General features: G+C 38.1%; 1 protein-coding gene across 11 annotated transcripts in view; it reads right to left on the reverse strand.

Annotated features, from left to right (window-relative positions):
- tenm2a (teneurin transmembrane protein 2a) overlaps positions 1–21,178 on the reverse strand; it is a 215,016-nt gene that overhangs the window by 172,421 nt on the left and 21,417 nt on the right. For 5 of the 11 annotated variants that reach the window (XM_087798487.1, XM_087798488.1, XM_087798478.1 and 2 more), the window contains exons 2-5: positions 15,568–15,612; positions 15,437–15,475; positions 12,945–13,229; positions 1,540–1,587 (exon numbers count right to left, since the gene is read on the reverse strand). In XM_087798487.1, the coding sequence (XP_087654613.1) occupies positions 1,540–1,587; positions 12,945–13,229; positions 15,437–15,475; positions 15,568–15,612 (417 nt within the window). The remainder of the gene's footprint in view (positions 1–1,539; positions 1,588–12,944; positions 13,230–15,436; positions 15,476–15,567; positions 15,613–21,178) is intronic. The other 6 variants (XM_087798484.1, XM_087798485.1, XM_087798486.1 and 3 more) reach the window with 3 other exon arrangements.

Consider the following 21,178-nt stretch of genomic DNA (forward strand, 5'->3'; position numbering starts at 1 on the left):
TGACGATCGTTTATCACACGGCCGTAATGTCTTCTTGCACCGAGTAATGGCGTTGACAGTTGACAGTTCCAAGATTTATGACCTGTGGACCCTGACGTCCTTCAGAGCACTGAGCGGTTAATAAATCTTTCGACATCTGATATTGACTTCTGGGTCATTAGTAAATGTTGTAATCTAAAGCAATAAGGAGCAGAATAAAATGCAGAGTAAGCAATACCTGCAAAACACGAATGTTTTTAAATTTTTATTTTGTCCTTGTTATATGTTGTACTTTTTATAAAAGATAAAGAAATTGAAAGACAGAAGGGTTGATGTTTGTGAGGGTTTTTGTGATGTTATTTTTTGAAATTTATATTTAATTTAATTCAAAGATTGGATTATTAAAAAAAGAAATAATTTCAAACATTTTTTAGAAGCAATTAAAAACTTAAATATCCAAAATTAAAATAATATAAATTAATTGTGTGTAAATGCATGGTCCAGAATTTCCTTTTTTCTGAATACATAAAGATTTTTTGAATAGCGTACGTGAAAACTCACTAATAGATAAAAGGAAATAAGGGGTACATTTAAAAAAATAAATCAATGTGGTATTTATTATCTTAAATATTAATATTGTACAAGTTTTCCCTTTTAGACTTTAATTCCAAGAGTTCATTTTCTCATAAAAACTGCAGCCATGTGTCTGATTTCTGTCCACGAAAGCAATAATAGCAGAGAAAATTACCGTCAGTAAATATCAGCCTCATATTATTCAACCGACTTACAAAGATAAGGGATTTATATCAACAGCAATTCCACAAGTATTATTGAGAAGTATTATTACCTGTCTATTTTTGCACGTGTTTTTTTTTTTCTCCTCATCTCTCACTCTAACTGTGAACACCCCGATCTGACTAATGAAAACAGATAAAAACTCTTCAACCCAGTAACACAAACATTAGCACTAATTTGGCTTTCCGAGACAAAGAACCGGGTAGATACGGGTAAATACGGCTGACTTTTCAATAGTGGAGGAGGAAAGGAAAACACACCCTCTGGGAAATTTGCTCTGATCAAGTGCAGAGAGATTAACCAGTTTGACGTGTGCTAATGAACACGAGAACATAATGAAAGAGGCTCATAAATGCAGATGAGGCACGTGAAGAAAGAAACTTCTCGTCTTGTCTCAGGCGGAGAAAGAGTAATGTACAAAAACCCAATTAGTTTCTCATCCCTTTTTTCTCACCTATAACAGCAACACCCTGACAACTTTGCTTGTTAAACTATGGGAGAAAGACGTAGAAACGGCCGTTTGCAACACTTGCAAGAAGAGGCGCAATCAGTTTTTTTTTTTTTAAAAGAAAAGAAAAAAAATAAAGACTTGTGATGAGACTCAGTGATAATGCGCTTTCTCCGCTGGAGCCCAGTTAGAAGCAATTACATCGTCTGCAACAGACTAATAGAAGTAACAGACAGAGGAAAGGGCACCACATGTCAAACACAATCACACAAGGGCATATATTTGCAAATCTACAAAAACACAACAGACAGACTTACTGATGACATAGTCTCCAAACGGATCATCCTCATCATCGTCTAGATAGGCTGGAGGAGAGAGGATTGCAAAACACATCAATAAAAAAACATAAGAACGAAGAGGAAAAACAAAATATAAACAAACAAAAACAGATAAAATATATGGGCTTTTCATTTTTTTTTCCTTGTATGATGAAAATCTTGTATTTTATGATGACACAAAGATGAAAAACATGTGTTTTATCATTCGCATATGAGGTAAAACAATATTTAACACTCGTAGATGAAAGCTTGGCTGGACCAGAAGTTAAAGTTATAGGTGTCTGATGTTGAATATTAAAGGACACAATAAGTTAAGAGTGAAATGCACAAACAAAGCAAAGAATATTCAAATACAAAAATAAAAAAGTATAACTATAGTTCATATTTTGGAGGAACGTGAACTGAACAAAGTTCATTTGACGAATGAACGTTCATTCTGGTTTCCATGAACATCTCACTCTCTTCTTTCATTCCGTCTAGTAGGTTGCCAGATTTCTACTAGAGACTTAGAAGCAGAAACTTGTTAAAAAACACTGTAAACAGGTCTTAATGTAACGTCGGGTAACACCAGCCAACAGTGACGCACAACCGCACACATTATCAAAACAAAAAGCAGCACGACCTTAGCAGACGGATAGAAAACCATTATATTTATTTGCATTCTTACCGGCCAACTTTTAAAATAAATGGCACGTCAGAACATAAATTATTTAACTTTTATATGCCCACCATTATGTATGAGTCATCTATTTTATTAATCTTATTTTGTTTACAGTTATTTTATTATTAACCGTATTCTACAACAACAATAAACTTAAAGTAGTTTCTGACATGACAATTAAATCTGATGAATATGTATAATGGTAAAACATATAATATTTACCGACTTTGGTTATACAGGTACATCTCAAAAATTTAGAATATCATGAAAAAGTTTGATTTTGGAGCTGGTGTTGGTCCACCATGTTTTCTGAAGTGCACAGTCAACACAACCATCTACCAGGTAATTTAAGAGCACTTCATGCTTCCTTCTGCTGACAAGCTTTATGGAGATGCCAATTTCATTTTCCATCAGGACTTGGCACCTGCCCACACTGCCAAAGGTACCAAAAACTGGTTCAATGACCAGGTGTTCCTGTGCTTGATAGGCCAGCAACCTCACCTGATCTGAACCCCATAGAGAATCTGTGAGGTACTGTCAAGAGGAAGATGAGTGACACCAGACCCAACAATGACCTGAAGGCTGCTATCAAAGCAACCTGGGCTTCCATTACACCTGAGCAGTGCCACACGCTGATGGCTTCCATGCCACGCCGCATTGATGCAGTAATTCATGCAAAAGGAGGCCCAACCAAGAATTGGGTGCATGGAAATAAACATACTTTTCAGAAGCCTGACATTTCTGTTTAAAATATGATTTTTTTCATTGATCTTATGTGATATTCTAATTTTCTGAAACACTGAATTGTGGGTTTTCATTATCTATAAGCGACAATCATCAACATTTCAAGAAATAAATGTTTGAAATGTTTGACTCTATGTGTAATGTATCTATATAATATATGGGTTTCACATTCTGAAATGAGAGACAAAAAATATTGAACTTTTTCATGATGATTATAGTTTTTTTGAGATATCCCTTTACATATGCTTTTGCAGTTACTTTGAAACCGAAGAGCTCTCAACAACATATAGAAAAATAATTACTAGTTAATTCTTGGAGCGATGAACATTTGAAAATGTTGAACTATGAACTGAACTGAAGTTTGAACTAATTCACATAGAAAGTGAACTTTCCCAAAACTGTATACAGGTAACTCATAACTAAACTCAGGAAATTACAATATTACAATATCTATATATATTCAATATATTGCAGAAAGAAGACAGATTAAAAAAAATGGAAAACATCTTTTGTATTTATTCCCAAATTTCATACAATGTTCAAATAAATACAAATTCTACTGCTTGACACGTTACAGTGCATGAATATTTTTAACATTCTTGACATCTCTAACATGTATGTACCTGGGAAGTGGGAGCATAAAAGTGCTTTGGGTCAACCTGGACACCTCAAGGAGTATTTAATATATAGGAATTAAATAAAATAAAGATGGACACATTGAAGTTCTTGGCGTTACTAGATTAAAATAAAACATAAACAAGACAATGGCTTCTGATTCTGAACAGTGATTAGTAACTTTGTACGTAAACTTGGGCCCATTTAGCTTATTTCTTAACCCTTGTGTTGCCTCTGGGTCAATTCACTGTCTTCTGTTGGTAATAACTTGTCTGCTGACTGCTGCTTGTGTGTACTTTACCCTTATTTACAAAATTAGCGCCCCTAAAAACAGGACAGGAGAGATTAAGTTCTGACAGTGACAACAGCACAATCCATATGTCGTACTAAAATATTGACATTTATCATCACTGTACCAATTATTCATTGTGACAGAGAGAACAGTCATATATTGCATTATTGATGGAAAATGACTGAGCTAGTGTGTGATCACTTTTACTTAAACATGAATATTAACATATCCAATAATTGCTTGTGTTTTAATCAATTTGAGCTGGGAATGTAAGATGTATGGAAATGACACGTTGCGAGTTTACTCAGGGAAGCCATCAAGAAGAACACTATTTAAGTCCGTCATCTAAAGACCAGCTGTAAATGTATTCCAATCTGTGTTTTTTTCCGGTTGTTAACTTGTCTCTCAGATAATCAATAATTTAGAATTGAGCAAAAACACAAAAACAAGCAATCCTTGCTTCAGAGAGAACTTGGGCCGCCGATGAGTACGTTCTGTATTACTCTCTCCTTGTACAAGTAAACTTATTGTGACTTTAAACCAATTTTAAAATCGGATCTTTGAAGTCAGTTTCCTAACCTGACAAATATTATCTCTATCAATTATCATTTGTCACTGTCCTGATAATCTACACAGTTTTTATGCACTATTATATACACACAATGGTGTGTCTCTGATCAATAAGGTTATGTTTTGGTCAGAGATAACTTTTATTTAACCTGATGTGTGAAGGGTTTTGTTTTTTTCGCCACGGTCCAAACGATGAAGAAAGTGGTGGCCATTAAACTACAAATGGTTTTTGCACCATGCAGAGGAAAATATGATCACTTGATAATTGGATGGAGAATTCTCAATTTGCTCTCCCAGCGCTTCCTTTTTTTCCCTCCCGTCTCTCCCTGGCAGGTTTGAAGACGGTCGTCGAGGCTATTACGGCTCACTAACTCGCCGATTAGGGCGGCAGACTAGTCGTCAGCAAAGTTACAAGTCTGACACAAATGATATTTCACGACACCACTGACGCTTCATTATGAAACCGTGACTACGGCTGGATCCCCGTGCCTGATACAAGCGCTGAACTTGCTGGAGCGGAAGATTACGCACATCAAACAATTTCTTTGGATATTGCTCCCTCGTCTCTGCTTATTCAGGGTGTATTTCGTCTTTACTGGATCAACATTGTTCCCGCTTTAGCGTCCATCTGCAATGATCAATATCCTGGTTATTTACCTCTTATGCATTGAAGTGTAACTGCCTGTCAGGCGGCGGCTTTTTCTTTAACTCTCGTGTCTTATTGAGGCGCAGAAATACACCACATGGATTTGAGACATATTTCTTATTCATAGCCATGTTGGTGGAAGCATGAGCACTGTGTTCAGTATGCCGAATAGAACAATTTTTATCGATCGTGACTGTAGGGTATTTTTCAAAGCATGTTTAACCCAGACACACACACACCATGTCTCAGTGTGTTGGTCCTCGCTTGCCGCTCCCGTGATTGCAAACACAGGTCTTGCCGCATGGACTTTAAAGTCCTTGAACCGGGGCTGGAGGTATGAAGGTGCACAAACGCGCACAAACACGCACTCAAGCACAAGTGTATTTGCGAAAAGCAGGTTGTCAGTGTTGCTCTTACACACCATTCATCACGAGCCACTAATTCTGTTAGACCACTGTCGAGCCGTTCGCACCCCACGTTGCTCTGTGAAACTCAATCAGAGTCTAATGCCCCCAACCTTTCTAACACACAGCCTCTCATTCGCAGTTTCTTACACACACGTTCACACGGACCCTGAGGGGACAGCGGAGGTCTTAAGGGACTCCATCAGTCCGACTCCATAAGAGTTGCCGGAATTTGATCGACAGGAGCTGCACGGAAGCAGTTACTAGTGTTGAGTGTGGCGGTATTGGAAATGTAACTGAGTATTTAAAGCAACAAGGCCCCGAGTTTTTCCAATGAAACACAACTGTGGGGAACATCGAGGCAATTTATAAGAGCACCGAACGTTTGGTTGCTGAGAAAAAAAAAGGCTTCATTGCATTTGACGGCAAGTGATGTCACTTCCTGAAACCATGATGTGTCGCAATTATTTCATATTATGAAAAGAAATTAGTTAAATTAATACAAATCTATCAAACTATCAAAAATATATAATATAATATAATATAATATAATATAATATAATATAATATAATATATACATGCATGCAATGAAAAAAAAAGTAGAGAAAAAGTTAATAGTTTTATATAATAATATATAATATAATAATCCATTTTTAACGTTTTTTTGTTATTGTCTTCCTCTTGTAGTAATATTTTTAATAAAAATAATAAATGAGTATTCAAAAAAAAAAATATATATATATATTAATATAATATTGTAATACAGAATGTTTTATATGTTGAAATGTCTGATATAATATGACTAATATCAATTTTTGTCTGAAGGTTTGATGTTTTGCATCCCTCAGACCAAAATCTACAATAATTAAGTTATTCACATCAAGAAAACTAAGTCATAAAGATACAAGAATAATAGTCATAGGAAAAGGCTAGTTTTACGTCCTGGTCTATTTAGTTAACCTCTCTATTCAATGTAAATTTATCTTAAATGACATGAGGTACTTTTTGAAGACTGCTTAAATGAAACTCTTAATTTAGTTTTCCCTTGCCTTTTTTATAGCGAGAAGCCAATTTCGTGAACATATTTGGAATAAGAAACAATAAAGGTGATGAGAGTTTTTTTTATTGAGTTGAATCAATGACTGTTAAGCATATGCTCGCTTTATGTGTAAAGCAGTAAAAACTTAATATGTTTTGTATATTGCATGGCCATGGCCCACCTGTTATACCAAGTCTCACGATGCACTGCAACAGTTGCATTCTGGGACATGTCCTAGATTTTATTTTTACTCTTTCACTCTTGAAACGTATGTTTAGAATGTTGAAATTGTATCATGAGATTGTACATTTTATAGGTTTTGCAGAGAGACCAGATGTCATTCAAGATATTGATGAGTACTTAGCAAAAAGGAGTAAAAATGACAACTCTTTAATCAGGCAGAACAATAAGCCCATCTTTTTAACAGCACTTTGATAGGGAACCTTCTTCAAAGGGTAACTAATTTGTTGATTTAAGTGTCTCTTAAATAGATCTTGGATACTATTGCACTCATCAGTATGAGTCTGTTTGTACAAAACTCTCTTTTCATTTAAATATTTACAGTAGAAAATGAACTTAAGATCCACCAATGCATTTTTTTTTGTTGTTTTAGAGATTAAATCTTGTAATATATAACCACACCATGAATTGGTGAAGGTTCAAGGTTTGTCACCGCACTTTATCAGTACCGGAAGTCTCCACCTTCAAGGGTCTCAATGTATGAACAAAGCAGGGCGTGATTACAGCTGGCTGGAGGAAAAGTGAAGCTATTATTACATCATAATGGACTCTGCTCTCGTAACTTCTTGTTCGCTGAGATTTCAGATGGGGGAGAACTTTAAAACTTCAAAAAATGACCACCCACAAGTCAGGAGAGTATGTTTTTTTTGCATTAGTTGTCCTTGATAGATCAGACCATTTGCAAGACAAGTACTATGAGTCCAATATCTCTACAGAAAAAACATCCTGATAGGGCCAATACCGTAAATAAAAATATGTAGAAAATGAAAGAATTTTAATCAGAGCAAGATTTGTATTCCAAACAGCATGAAAATGATCATAATTATTTGAATCCACCATGATTAGAACTGCGACGTTTCGTCCTAAATAGCCTCCAGTGGAAGTGCGAATCAACAAGCTAGATTGGGGTTGATTATATTTGATTCAAAACCAGAATAATAAAGATAGTGTTGGAAGGCTCACCGCACCACCTGTGCTTTTAGATTTGATTAGATGAACTAAAATCACTTTGTCAAACTCTGTTTTTAAACCCAATAATAAAAGAAGGGAAAACATTATGCTGATTTGGAAGATTGAGAGTTCCAAATAAATACCATGCGCCCGAGCGGGGGAAATTAATTATGCCCTGATTGGGGTCAGGGTTAGACGGAAAAGCCAGGCTAAATTTAACGCCACCTTTTCATTCTCCAATTATGAGATTAATACATCCTGCCATGTACGTCACTGCGCCGCCTTATGATTTATTATCTAGTCGAACAGATGTCAAGATTGAGCTGGAGGAGCAAGAAGGAGCGAACGCTGTCTGAAGGCAGCTAATCAGCATGCCGGCCGTCGACCGGCGGGTGAGCCGCCACGGCACGTCTGTATGAATAAAGCAGAGTTTTATTGACAGAAAACATTGTTGAAGTTGAATCCTGGTTTCTATAAGTGGCTGCTCTTTAATGAGAGCGAGAGTCTAAGGCATACGGACAACCGAAACCTGGCCTATGTTTGGAGACCCGGACCGGAGCGCTGTGGCCGTAAAGTGGGCTTCGGGATTAAATCAATGTCGGGACCTGATCTTATTTCATCTAATTCATGTTTTAATCATTCCTCCTGCTGATCAATGCAGTCCGAACGTGGCCATCAGACGCCGCTGTGGGAATTTACAAGCACTCCTTTTCTCCTGCTTGTGTTTCCAGGCGGGCCTTTTATGAGGCGCACAGTGTGACAGTAAATCTACTCCCCCACTTTGCCAAAATGAAATCTCCCATCGCCGCTCCCTCCGCTCATATTTGTTTGTCTCCGAAGATGCTTGTGCAAACTGCACTCGCACTGCCAAGTCGACGTTCTAGTCTCTTTGTTTTAATAGTGTCTTGGAGGGGTAATAAAAGCAGAGTACTCAATACTTGACAATAAAGCGGGATTTAGGGAAACTTTGAAATTCCCGAATTACATTAAGACGCTCCAATTGAGGCAGCTTTATGTACTTGTCAGTGAATGAAAGTGAGCCGTAAGAGAACTAATAATGAGCTCTTAGATGTCTGGAGCAAACCACTGTGCACGGCGGGTGATCGAACCAAAACGTCTAGTGAGAGAGCCTACATGGTTTCTCATTCTATTCTGTACACTAAAACGACTTTGCTTCTTCTCCCTTTTTTGGCATTTCTTATCAAAGCAAATTCACTTCCTTCACCTTTAACTATTTTTCTTTACAATAATATTCTCTATAGTAACTGTCTGTTGATGAAAAAATGTTGATTTAAGTGAAGTTACAAATCTTGTTTTGTCTAAAAATGAACTTCAAAATGTTGGTCAATCGATGACACATTTTTAAAATACATTTTCTAAAGCTATATTCAACCTATTAAAAAAAATGATCTCATATGATTTATTCTTATATTCCCACACAAACTCACGCATACACATATGTTTTTAGACGAGATAATTGTGTTGAGACAAGCAACAGTGATAGTTCTCACCCTTTAATTTGCTATTGACCCATTTTAAGTGTTGATATATTTATGAAGGGGAGATCATGATTTGTTTGTCATCATTATAAAGTTGACGATTAAATGGGCCTTTTAACGTATTCAATTTAAATTTAATAATATAAAACATAATACATATTATATAATAATATAATATAATATAATATAATATTATATAATAAATGATATACTGTACAATAAAAAAGATTTCACCATTCAGTCTAAATATATAGATTTATTTAAAACAGGATGGGTGAGAGCATTAAAAAAAGGTTGAAAGATCGTTCATAAATCATAATGTTTGCTTCTATCCATCTAGCTAGCGTTACCAGGCAACTTAAAAGCAAATATTTGCTACACATGAGAACAAGACAATAGGAATGTTCAATATACCTGGACCTCTAGAACACAAACGGTCAAATCGAATTAATATCTTTACGTTGAAAATCCCCTCACGCACCTGTTTTATGAAATTTTGGAAACAGGGGGCTGACTTTTGAGCTTGTTACTACTTTTAAGATCACTATTTTGAGTTCAACAATATTAAACAATAATATACTGAAGGGAAACTAATGTGAAAATCCAACCCATGTAATAATGGCTTCACACCTCCTCCAGCCAGCTGAAATCATGCCCCTTTGTTTATACAACAAGTCCCTAAGAGGTGGAGACTTCAGTGATTGACGCCAGTATAGGGTAAATGAGATTTAATCCAAAAAAAAAACCCAACGTGTTTTAGTGGGCGGGGCTTAAGCATATTTTCTAATGTAAATATTTAAATAAAAAGAGACTTTTGTACAAACAGACACATACTGATGAGTACAAAAGAGGTCCAAGATCAATTAAGACACACTTAAATCAACATATTAGCTGCCCTTTAAAGCTTTTCTTTTTACTTCTGTGGGGTGAAAGAGAAACCCCGGGTTTTCTTGAACCGGCACAGTGAAGACTGTTCTGACAAAAGCAGATCGAGGGACGATGAACGCCACAGCAGGAGCGAAGAGAAGACTGAGGATGCTTTAGAGATGAAAAAGGTGATGAGGGGATACATGTGGAGGTGAGGCTACGGAAGCTTGTTAGAGACGAGGGCGGATGAGAGTGCGACTGAATGTTTGGTGTTTAAGGTGCGTCACCGTCCCTGGATTTGTTAGCATGTGTTTATGATGTTGTTTCTCTGTCTGGCTCTGTCAATCTCTATTAATAGACCCTCAGATCCTCCTCCTGCTGTTTTGACACTCCCGTTGCTCCTGTTTCACACGTGTGGGGAGCCAGGGCCGTCGCACACATCGCACAGAGAAAAAAAAAGCGGCAATCACAAACAACACAACACAAACAGAGCTACACACACTGGCTCATTATGCACCCACGCTGCTGAAGGCGCACATTGTTTAGGTTTGCAGCGAGAGAGATAGTTCCTGTGGGTTGTTTGAAGTGTGACGTGTTTTTCTGGATAATGCGGGAGAGAAAAAGGTGAGATTTCCTCATTTAAAGCGACTAAGTAGGTAACGATTCGACTTGATCAGACACACACACACACACACAGCTGGTCCTTTTATCAAGCTGCCTCTCTGCCTCTGATCTCTTCATGCCAGCTGAGGCAGAAGCCTGATTTAAATCTTTGTGCTTGATGAGACGAGGCCCAAAGGTGTGAACTCACGGCCGCTCTGAACCCTCCTTGGAGAAGTGAAACTTTTGAAGTCTAAATTTGACTTTGATTGACTTTGATTTTGACACATGTTCCACGTAATCATCCATCCACATTTCTCAAGATGATGTTTTGGCCCCCGTAGCGGCACAGAAAAATCCGCGGATCCATTTTTTTTTCTTCTTCTTATGACGAAGTTTCTTTGGGGATCAGTCAGAAAAAAAAAAAAAAGTTTGTTTGATCTTTTCAACAATCGCTGTGACATCATACCGCGGGCGAACCATTACCACAATGCAGTTCTGGATTAAGAAGATTATTTTACTAAGGTCTGAAAATGCCAGAGATGAGGCGTTCAATAGCGTTCGCCATCCCGAAGATAGAGAGAGCGTCAGCGGCGTCTGCGGCTGATATCTGCGGCGGTAAGATTAGCTTGGTAATTAACCACAAAGCAATTATCGGCCGGCGGGATGAGAGTCGCATGTGGGAAGGTGTTTCTTAGTCCGTTTAATAGGTGTTGATGTAGGGTGATCGGACGACACAAGTCTGCGAGACGACGGCCCGCCGACCGATCCGAGGTCGATCGACGTCTAATACAGGCGTCGGCTTAAAAAAAAAAAAAAAAAATTCAATTAATTAAACTGTTGCCTTTTCCTTCCATCCCCTTTTCATTAACCTCTATTGACACTTTAGCAAGACTCACATCAAGTTTTACAACCGCGACAGGATTAACAGGGAAATGAGACGTTGCCAATAAACAAAGTTGCCTCTGGGAGCGTCATAAAAAAAAGAGAATGCACTTGAAAAATGAAGATAAGCTTCTCTCAAACTGCACCCCGGACGTCGAACAATGAAAAAAACACTGCAGCACTGATATGTTTATTACGCATTCTTTCAATCACAATATTAACCATGCAGACCGAGGTTTTACTGGATACCTCCATTATGACCACTGAGAATAGAAACTACAGACAATTTGTACAACAATTATACTCACCAGATAGATCATAATAAACAAGAAAAACACAACTGGTAATTTCTTCAAAATAAAGTCTGGCAGAATTAATTTAACCCCACACAAGCCACAACTATAACAGTGACCATGAACACACAATGGACACACTCGTACAAGACACATCGGACGCTTTTCCATTGACCCGGTTCTACCAGGACTAGCCTGTTGGCTATTCCATTTAGGGCCAATAGCAAAACCTACTTCGGCCTTGTTCTGGAATGAGGGCCGTTGTGTCACCATTAATCTGATTTGCCATTACAGTGTGTATGTTTTTATGAGCCAAAACGTCAGTGAACTATACATCTCAGCAAGTGAGCAAAAAAAACAAACACTTTTCTTCTTAAAACCAAAATGGCATCAAGAAAGTCAGTTAGGAAAGAGACGTTTCAACCTGTTCAACCTAAGTACCCGACTTACATCGGCACCATCATGTATTTCAGCATATATATGAAAATAAATATACAGAACCACAACCATTTCTTTTTGAAGTACAGCAGAAATATACCTTGTTTCAAATTCTTCTTGGGCTTGGAAAAAAACTGCCTACAAACTAGCATAAATCCATAGCATGATCCTACTTATCCACCTTCACCGTGAAGAGTATTCCCAGGATAGACCGCAAAGAAGGGAAGGATATTCCTCAGATACCAACAAGGAAAAAAAACAAAACAATCCACGAATCTGATCGAAAAATACACAAAAAAACAATAAGTGAAGTACTAATAATACTTTTAAGAAAGCATAAAATCAGGTGTGTGTGTGTCACAAAAAGCTCAGAGGTGGATTGAATTAAGGGGTGAAACAGAAAGCTAATGCTACTCTAATTTAGCAACACTCAGGATAGAGGAGTTGTCACTGTTTCCTTACACTTGCAATGGGAAATGACAACAACATATGGAAGTGTCAACATTAATTCATCTCATTTGTAATCTTTGTTATTTTTTTTAATTGGTTTTTAGGTGAGATTTCACAACTTATTTTGCCCATGACACATCACAGTTCAGATATATGTGAAGCACGAATCCCGAGGTCCCAAAGTCCTACCTGACTCATCGTCCGACTTGTCATTCTCGGAGTCGGTCAGGGTCAGCGCTGAATTTTCCCGACTGGAGACTCCTGAGCTGCGGCGGGACTTGACGCCGCCTCTCCCGGCCCACAGCTGAATGGCTCGCTCGGGAGATAGCGGGCCCTCCGGGTCGGAGTCGGCATCGGAGCCGGCACTGAGAGAGTAGCCCCTCTGGAGCAGACCCAGGTCTGGACAATAGGGGGCGGCGGCGGGAGGAGGGGTGGGCTCGCACACTCCCAGCTCAGCCAGGGTGAAGTTCCCCCCTGTGAGAAGAATCACACAGAAGTCACACCGAGATATTTTCTTCTTTTTAGAAACATGGAGAAAGAAATAATTACATCTGGAGTCAAGTTTAAAAAAAAAAAAGCTGCTTCACATTTGCACTCTAAGAAAATATGCACATACACTGGTGGGAATTTGCTATCTTGGCTCGAAACATAATGAAAACAACTCAATGCCAATTGGACACCATAAGCATCAAGAGGTTAAACATGTTGATTGTTTGGTTCTGCAACGATAATCGTGGATGAAGTAGACGAACAAAATACATCAATAAGTTATGGTAAAAATATTCAAGTCACGTACATTTTTAGGTTATAGACCAGCAGCTGTTGAATTATATCGATCTGTCAAGTGAATTCTTGGATTTTCAAATTGCTTCCAATGAAGCTAAAATGACAATTTTATAAAATTTATATTCACACTTTTGATTAGGAAGAATATGTTTTCAAAACACCACTTTTCAAATGTCACTCTTAGTTCACATTTTCGTTTAAGCTGGAGAAGTTTGTTTTTTATAAGAGATCTAGAGAGAAATGTAAAGTCAAAATCTTCAAAACCCTGAAGTCGAGCTGGTGGGATACAGAGGTTAATAAAGTACAAGTTCAATGTGACCTATTAAATATACATTTCCAAGCTTCGACCTTTGTCTAATTAAAGTTAACCCTCATTATAATTAACCATTTCCATTATTGTTGCATTCGTTTGTTGATGGAAGCAAGTAAAATAGTTTAAATGTTTTTATCTAGTTTGTAATTCTAGAGTAGTCGGGGGCAAAGTGTGGCCCCTGAGGAAATTGAATTGCCTGAGGAGTTATAGAGTTTTGACCAAGTTGTTATGAAGAAAAATACAGTTTTGATCTTCTTTTTACTATTTAAACTGTTAATACTCGGTTAAAATCTCACAATAAATGAATAACAAGCATTAATGATGTGATTAATCTTTGAACAAAGACACAAAAGCAGTCACTCAAAGGCCCCTTTTTATTAAAGATTCAACAGCAAAAATAATGATTATTAAACCAAGGCGACTTGCGTGGAATTGTAGCGGTGAAAATTGTGAATACGACGGCCATGACATCACGGCTGGTTAGGAACGTCAGTAGGAAAAGAAGTTTGACTTACGAAACACTTTACCTGGTCGCAAAACAGACAGAAAATGCTGAGATAAGGAAGCACTTCGCTTGAGAGGATTTGGTGGCACGTATAAAATAAAAGCGGCTTCGAGCAAACACACGTCTAGAAAACAAACCCACAATCACACACTGAGAGGCAAACTAATTATGAAACTACGGAGGTGGAAGCGGAAAATTGGGCTTTGTCGGGGAAGGCGGGTGGGGAAGAGATGACCCAGCGTGAATCAGACATAAACTCCAAACTGACGGCTGGAAGGAATCTGTCGTGGCCTGGAGGCCTGTAAAGCTGCCTCTGAAGCTCTTGCCTCCCTCACTTTAGCAGCCCACATTGGCATTCAGGAGGTGTTGAAGACGGATCAAAGTTCTGTTCGCTGGAGCCCTCTCCCGCTGTAGTAGGTGCCGTCTGATCATTTCTCCACCTCGCTGCCATCGCATGGCTTACCCCCCCTCCCAACCCTCCTCTGGACAAACCAACTCGTCACATGTAAAATAAATATATAAAATTATCCAAATTAAAGCACATCGAAGGAGATCAATAAACAGTGCTGCAGCCCAATTAAATCCAAGCTGAGGAAAAAGCAATTAAGGAAAAAGGCATGCTCAACCAATTTATTCTCTGTACTAATTAAAAGTGTATTGTGGATGCAATCGCTCACCATCAGCTGTTGCGGTAAAGGGATTGGGGGAAAAACAGTTGTGATTCACTTCATTAGCAGCTTGTGGGGCAGCGTAGAAGGAGGAGGTTTTCGGCGTCGGCGGCGTCGAGGACGTGGGATATATGAATCAATGTGGAGGGAATCACACAGCTGCGCGACACAGTTTACCGCGGCTCATCAGGCGCAATCAAAGACGGTGGGAATCAAACAGATGAACGTCGTCTGCTGGATCTTCACGGCTCCTCTTCACGCCGTGAGATTGGGAATAATGGCCGCAGGGGAGGGGCGGAAGGAAACTTAACCAAGGAGTAGCAAAAGGAATTACACTCCAAAAAAAACAGATGGATTAGCTAGAGTGGTGGCAAACACGACTACTTAGCTAGAGAGTAGAACTTATTACCGTTGCTTATCTTCCACCTTTGTTTGTCTTTTCCTCCGACTTGGTGGAGAGAGAGAGGGGACATCATTAAGCTACTCAGATGGTGGGTGGGGGGGAACACAGAAGCTAGATGCTACTTGATGAATCCATACCTGAGATGAGATATCGAAGGAGGAGAGGTGATAAATCCATGAGGCCTGGGAGAGTAGAGTGAGAGTGTTAACAAGAGTAACGGTTTGGTTGTTGGCTCTCATTACAAGCTACTGAACTACACATGGGATGCCAGAGTTACCAGAAGACATCCAAGCGTGAGGAGAAGATACGAAGACACAATCTCTAAGGGTTGCCTCACGCTAGAATGAGGCTGTGACCTTCTTGAAGTGAGGTTGAAGCAATACTGCTCCACCGTTCTACTAAACCATAGCAATGGTATAAAACCACTCATCATAAGGTGAAAGCAAGAAATCAAGTTCCAAAAACAAATGATTTGTTGGGCAACATGTGCTTTATTCTGTGTTTAAATGTGCGTTACAATTTTATATTACAGGCAAAACAAGTTTGATATCTCTAATATGAACATGAACTCTCAGTGTATCTACTGCCTTATTATGTATAATGTTGTATTTTCTTTCTGATACGTATACCTGTTGTAAAGTTGACACTTTTTTTTCTCCTTCTTTTTTAAACTGAATTCATTGGTGAAGAAAAAAGCAATTACTCCCCTTAAATTTTTTATAAAAAAAAATAGATTTTTTTCATTTCAAACTTGCTGCCCTTCAGCAATTTCTTTTTCTTTTCGATCCAAGTACTACCACACCCAGATAAGTCAACCTTCACCTCTAGAATACTTTGTCCTTCATACCCTCAAGATTGTTTCATATGAATACATTTATCATTGATACTCTTTATATAGCTTTTAAAAAATAATAAATATAATAATAATAATAACATGGAAACTGTCAACGTTTCCATATGGAGTGACTTCACAACAATGCCTTTCACACACAAAGTTATCGCGTTAGCTGATGACGCGCTAATGTTTGTTGGAACAAAAGAGGCGACGAACAACTTAAAAATTAAGTTAAGGCAGTAACTCTCAAATTATTAAACAATTACTACATATATTAATTAACAAACTTTGACATTTAAGTTTGCTCTACCAACTGAACGCTTCAGGCTTGTGACAAAATAGAAGTAGATTGTAAGAGATAAATTCAATGATTCAAAGTATTTCGTGGCATACAAATACTATTATCGCTCGCTATAGTTTGAATGAAAGAAGTGAAACAAAAACACACCTGTACTTTGAGTAAATATCAACACTCAAGAAAAAACACATTTGACATCAGGTTATGTCATAAAAACCATCAGCAGTATCAAGAGTATTCCAGAGCAGCTTCTGAACTCAACGTGTGTGAGATCGCTTGTATCTGCCACACCAATCTAATGTTACATCCCACAGGCCTCCCCGTTCTACAATTAACATCCCATAACCAGTGATTACACATGCAACATCCAATCACTCCCTATCAGCATCAGCGGCGCACACAGTCCAGAGCCAGAGCAATCTGCATGTATTCAAAAAAGGATGGATCAGCGAGGGAGACTGGAGCGGCGGGAAAATCTATCTCAGTTATGCCATAAATAGAAAACCGATCTTATGTTTGTTATATGATATTATGACAGATGTGAGGGCAAACCAGCCACTGCAAGCTAATCAAATCAATGCCATTCTCTCTTTGCGGTCCCGGCACTTCAACGTTCTGAAACATCTTTTTAAGAGTCCCACCTTCCCTCCACGTCGTTCCCACGTGTGTGTGTGTGTGTGTAGATAAGATGTTGGCTTGTCAGATTAAGAAAGGATTTAGATGGATGGTGCAGGTGAGTGTATAAGCAAATAAGACCAATTTGTACGTCATGATTTAGAAAGCTTTCTTCATTTACTGGTGGAGGTTGCCTTAAAAAAAAAAAGAAAACTCAAATATGTTCTGATTGACGCTTGTTGAAGATGAACACACAACGTATAAATTTGATATCGGCTTGAAACCTTGAGAAGTGCCATCTGTTTATTTTAAGTGGTAAAAAAAAAAAAGTATTTTATTACCGTCACTGCACTACCGTCTGATTTTGGCAGACCTTGCTGTGATTCAATCGAGGAAGAAGTTTGACAAATTCAATTTGCCATACGGATGTGTTATTTAGTTTTAAAATAAATGCACTGAAACATGAAGTCTTCCCAAAATCTACAGGAGTATATCAGCGCCATCAGAATATTAAATGCTTGAATTTGACTTTTAAAATGTTTTTTATTCTATTTTCTTCTTCTTATTTTTATAATTAATTTTATTGAATCCAATAATTTCAAAATAAATGCTTATTGTTTACACATGTACTTAGCCACTTTAATTAAATTATATTAATAATATATTAATAATACATTTTTTATTCATTGTATTGTGTTGAAATACTGGATCAAGTGGCACCTGTTAAATCGAACTTGAAAATTCAGAAAAAACGGTGCCCTTGGACAAATGAAGATCTCCTGAGTCTGAAGAGACTTTGTCGAAAGACTGAGCGTCTCTGGAAGTCTACTAAACTTGAGGTGCACAGACTTCACCTCAGGGATCTGTTGACTTCTTACAATGAGATGGTAGAAACTGCTAGATCTGATTACATCAGAAAACTGGTAGCAGCAAATAGGAAAAACCCCAAAGTTTTGTTTGACACGATTAATTCTCTCGTGTCTCCCGCTCCTCAAATCACGCCGGTCTTCTGTGAAGCTGACAGCAATGCATTGTTGAGATTTTTCATTGACAAAATTAAATTGATCAAAGAGAAAATCTCTCCCCCTTTGTTGGGAACCCCTACTGTCTCTGAGCCCATCTCCTCCTCTTGGTCATCCTTCACTGCTGTATCTTTGGGTGATATTTCAGCACTAGTGAACAAGATGAAACCCTCCTCTTGCTCAGATGACGTCCTTCCTTGTAGGCTTTTTATCAAAGTATTTGATGTAATTGGCCCCTGGGTTACCAATATGGTAAACCTCTCCCTTTCCACAGGGGTTTTTCCCAATGCATTTAAACATGCCATTGTGGAGCCTCTGCTCAAAAAACCAGGCTTAGACCCAACTGACCTCAGTAATTTCAGGCCTATTTCTAAGCTCCCTTTCTTGTCCAAGATCTTGGAGAAGGTGGTGTCCGAGCAGCTGTCTTTGTTCCTGGATCAGAGCGACATCCATGAGAAGTTTCAGTCTGGCTTCCGTAAACATCACTCTACGGAGACAGCTTTATTGAAAGTGTCCAGTGACATCATGATGTCGGCTGACTCTGGTAAATTCACTGTTCTGGTTCTCTTGGATCTGTCGTCAGCCTTTGACACAGTTGATCACCAGATCCTGCTGAGAAGACTAAGGGATGAAGTGGGACTGTCTGGGTCTGTGTTAGAATGGTTCTCATCTTACCTTTCTGGGCGCAGTTTTAGTGTATCTGCCAATCAAATGAGGTCTGAATCGGCAGATCTGTTGTGTGGAGTCCCTCAAGGTTCTGTTCTGGGTCCTTTATTGTTTTTGCTGTACTTGATTCCCCTTGGTAAAATCTTTCAGAGATTTCCAGATGTTTCTTATCACATTTTTGCTGATGACATCCAGCTCTACTGCTCTTTTGACCCAACTGAGCCACAAAGGCTGAACAGCTTAGTCAATTGTTTGCTAGAAATCAAACAATGGCTGAGTGAAAACACTTTACAGCTTAATGTGGACAAAACTGAAACTCTGGTGATTGCTCCTGATGATAAGATTCCAGGGTTGAGTCAGTACTTGGGTGACTTAGGTCAGTCTGTCAAACTGAGCCTGAGAAACCTGGGTGAAGACATGTCTCTTGTTCAACACTGCAGAAAACTGACCAGAAACTGTTTCCTTCAACTGAGAAAAATCTCTAAACTTAGGAAAATGTTGTCACAACATGATCTGGAGCTTGTAATCCATGCGTTTGTTTCTTCTCGTCTGGACTATTGTAACAGTTTGTTTTCATGTCTTAACAAGAAGGAGCTGTCTCGTCTGCAGTTGATTCAGAACTCTGCAGCGAGAATTCTGACCCGCTCAAGTAGGAGAACTCACATTTCTCCGATCCTTAAAACTCTTCACTGGCTTCCAGTTTCTTTCAGGATCAACTTTAAAATTCTGGTTCTTACTTTCAGAGCTATTCATGGTCAGGCTCCTCCTTACATCACTGATCTGATCCAGCCTTACACCCCAGCTCGGTCTCTGAGGTCTGTGGATCAGAATCTACTTATGGTTCCACGCACACGGCTCAGGACCAGAGGAGAGAAATCTTTTCAGGCTGTTGCTCCTAAGCTTTGGAACAATCTTCCTCTCTCTTTGCGCTTGATGGAGTCTACTGACTCCTTTAAGAAACATCTTAAGACGTTTCTATTTGTTCAGGCTTTTCCTTGAATTTCTCGAACTCCTGTGTTGTTCTCGATGTTGTCTTGATCTTTGAAGTATGTACTGTTTTGAGTATTGTTTTGATTGTTAAAGCGCTTTGTGACCCTGGTCTCGAAAAGCGCTATATAAATAAATATTACTTACTTACTTAAATTTAACATAATACTGTATAAACATGTTGATATAATAGTGCCATCATGATTGATTGAATGTTCTATTAGGTAGCAACGTAATGTTTAAGTATTGTCTGGTGTTCATTTTATAATCACCCTACTAGTAAACTCTTAAAATGAAAGTTGAATTACTTCCGTAAAATGTTGTCTTATAATCAAAATAAGCAGAAATATAGAACCAATTACTTATATTGACGTTTATAACCTTCAACTGTTGGTGTATCCTGGGACTCGTAGTTTTTTTTCCAGCTGGCTTATACACTTGCAAATTACATACAGATATAAAGTTTTATACAAGTTTATCCGATTTGTCTCATTGGTCTAGGCTTGCAAAGTAGTGTGTTTCCGTACCTGACTCTATAGCCAGCTAAATCAAGTACAGTCATGATGTCTGTTGGATACAGATATATTGGACTTAAGGTTATTATTCAACCTACTTTTAAGATATTTTGTTTTTTGCAAAATATGTTCGTAAGTTAGTTGTTCAATCCCTTATTCAAGCCTTATGATTGTGAAAAGGGTTTTAAGTGATAAACAAACAGAAAGAGCGTGATATAAGTAACAACCATTTACCCTCAAAGTTGCAGTGCATCATGGGACTTACAGTATTTAATGTGAACATGCACTTTGAGTTATGGGACGACAGATGTTTGATGTAAAAACTGGTGAATGTAGTATTTTATTAAAAAAATACACTAACTTAGCTTCATGAAACAATCCATAAGATGTCCCTAGATGTTTTAACAACGTTTTAAATAAAACCTCCAGCCATTATTAAACTTAGAGCGCCACCCAATGACCACCAAAGATAAAAGACACTGCTTCATGAAGCCTCGCTATAGTTAAATAAAATCTAATTTCAAAGAGAAATACTGTTGAATAAAGCTAGAAAACTGTCTCAACCAAGAGTTTGCTGAACCAAAACTATCATTAAAAAAATAATGTCACTCATTTCAACCACTTATTTACACAGTAAGTGTTGATTGTGAGTCTTCTGACTGACCATTACTCTGGTACCATAATAACATATAAGAAGGATTCTTAAGAAAGTAGGTTGTTAAAAACTAATTTTCCAGGGCAATGATTGACTTATATGTAACTTTAAAACAGCCTTGACATGCTCATACTTCAATAGCTGATCAAACAGAA

This window comes from Callionymus lyra, chromosome 9 (genome assembly GCF_982586985.1).
Source record: "Callionymus lyra chromosome 9, fCalLyr1.hap1.1, whole genome shotgun sequence".
Lineage (NCBI taxonomy): Eukaryota > Metazoa > Chordata > Actinopteri > Syngnathiformes > Callionymidae > Callionymus > Callionymus lyra.